A 1,652-nucleotide genomic window follows, 5' to 3' on the forward strand; every position below is an offset into this window, starting at 1 on the left:
CCGATTAATAACTAGGGTTTGGAAAATTAAGAAAGATGACCTTGACCGCCTAAGCACCCACCTAGCTCGCTCAGACCCGCCTAGGTTGCGACTCTTAGACAGAGATGGGTAATTTCGTCAAACACATTGTGGGCACCCAAAGGCGTGAGAGCTGTTTCCGAATCCCAAATGTAGCAGCCCAATCCGGTTATTTTGGCTAACACACGTACAATAGCAGAAACGTAATTAATTCAAAATGGAGGCCCTATTTCACAACAAACATGAATAGTGCAATTCGAACCTCTACTTTAGACTAGAGTAATCGAGGCCCATTTCATTCTAATGCTTTTTAATTTGGTTATAATGAAACTGGATGTGCTAGAGCTTTTTCTTAATAAATTATTTTTCTTTTCTAGAAAGAAAAATGATTCGTGCATCCACGTGGTCCTCTCAAAGTGCGTAGAAAGTGGGAAGGGTCCATCTTGGTAGAAAGCCCATTAAACTACAAGAGGATTCAGTGGCAGATCCATAACGTTGAAATCTATTATCTACAAGTTTAAATATAAACCCTAATGCGGGTAATAACCCTTGGAATATTCTCAAAACAAGATACAGTGATCAATTATTCAATTATATAATTAAAAAAGAAAACCAAGAAAAGCAAATTCAAATTCAGCACTTTAAGACGAACATTTCCATATATATACGAGCCGTGTGTGCAGCCATTTAAGTCCTAGGAACAATTTCAGACAAAACATGACTGCATCTACTTCCTCTAGTCTTCAGCTCCTTCAGGAGGTCCTCGGAGGCATCAACTCCAGAAGATTACTCCTACAAAACCCACTTTACCAACCACCAAACACCGCCTCTTCTCCAGTTTCTACAAACACAATCGACTCACCGTTAACAGACCAATACCCTGGAGACAACAGCTTCGATGCTAACGTTGTTATGGTCCTCTCAGTCCTTCTGTGTGCCCTAATTTGCTCTCTAGGGTTAAACTCCATCATCAAGTGTGCTTTGAGGTGCTCAAGTTTTGTATCCTCCTCAGAGTCTAGATCAGCAGGCAACAACAACGCCACCTCAGCTGGGTTAGTCAACACAGGAGTCAAGAAAAAAGCCCTAAAAACGTTCCTGACAGTGAATTACTCAGCTGAGTTAAAACTGCCTGGCTTGGACACGGAGTGTGCGATCTGTCTATCTGAGTTTACCGCCGGTGAGCGTGTACGCCTTCTGCCCAAGTGTAACCATGGTTTCCATGTCCGCTGCATTGATAAGTGGTTGAGTTCGCACTCTTCGTGCCCAAAATGCAGGCACAACTTGATTGAGACGTGTCAGAAGATTGTAGGCTACAGCCAACCGAGCTCATCGGAACCAGTTCAAGACACCATTGTAAGCATTGCACCACTTGAACCTGAAGGTTTCGTGCGTAGTTATAGGGGTATTAGCTAGCTGAGTTTATGATTCTTTTGTTAAGTAGTTGTATAACTTTTAGTTAATATACATAATGATATATATACATATATGTTTAGCTTTCTGGGTTTGAGCTTTGTTCCTTGGGGGTTTTGAGCCTTCATTTCACTTAGCCAACCCAATAGCCAATACAAAGTGTAATTATTGCTCCTTGTGAATTTGTATAGTGTTTGCAATTTGTGAATTGTTCAATTCTTTAC

General features: G+C 41.2%; 1 protein-coding gene across 1 annotated transcript; it reads left to right on the forward strand.

Annotated features, from left to right (window-relative positions):
* The first annotated feature begins 727 nt into the window (after positions 1–727).
* Positions 728–1,652, forward strand: LOC137729861 (RING-H2 finger protein ATL78). The gene has a single exon (XM_068468913.1). The coding sequence runs from the start codon at positions 736–738 to the stop codon at positions 1,429–1,431; it is 696 nt and encodes a 231-aa protein (XP_068325014.1). The 5' UTR covers positions 728–735; the 3' UTR covers positions 1,432–1,652.

This window comes from Pyrus communis, chromosome 1 (assembly GCF_963583255.1).
Source record: "Pyrus communis chromosome 1, drPyrComm1.1, whole genome shotgun sequence".
NCBI lineage: Eukaryota > Viridiplantae > Streptophyta > Magnoliopsida > Rosales > Rosaceae > Pyrus > Pyrus communis.

Bases quoted from the DNA above. Each gene is read 5' to 3' on its own strand.
- LOC137729861 (XM_068468913.1), top strand. From the start codon at position 736: ATGACTGCATCTACTTCCTCTAGTCTTCAGCTCCTTCAGGAGGTCCTC.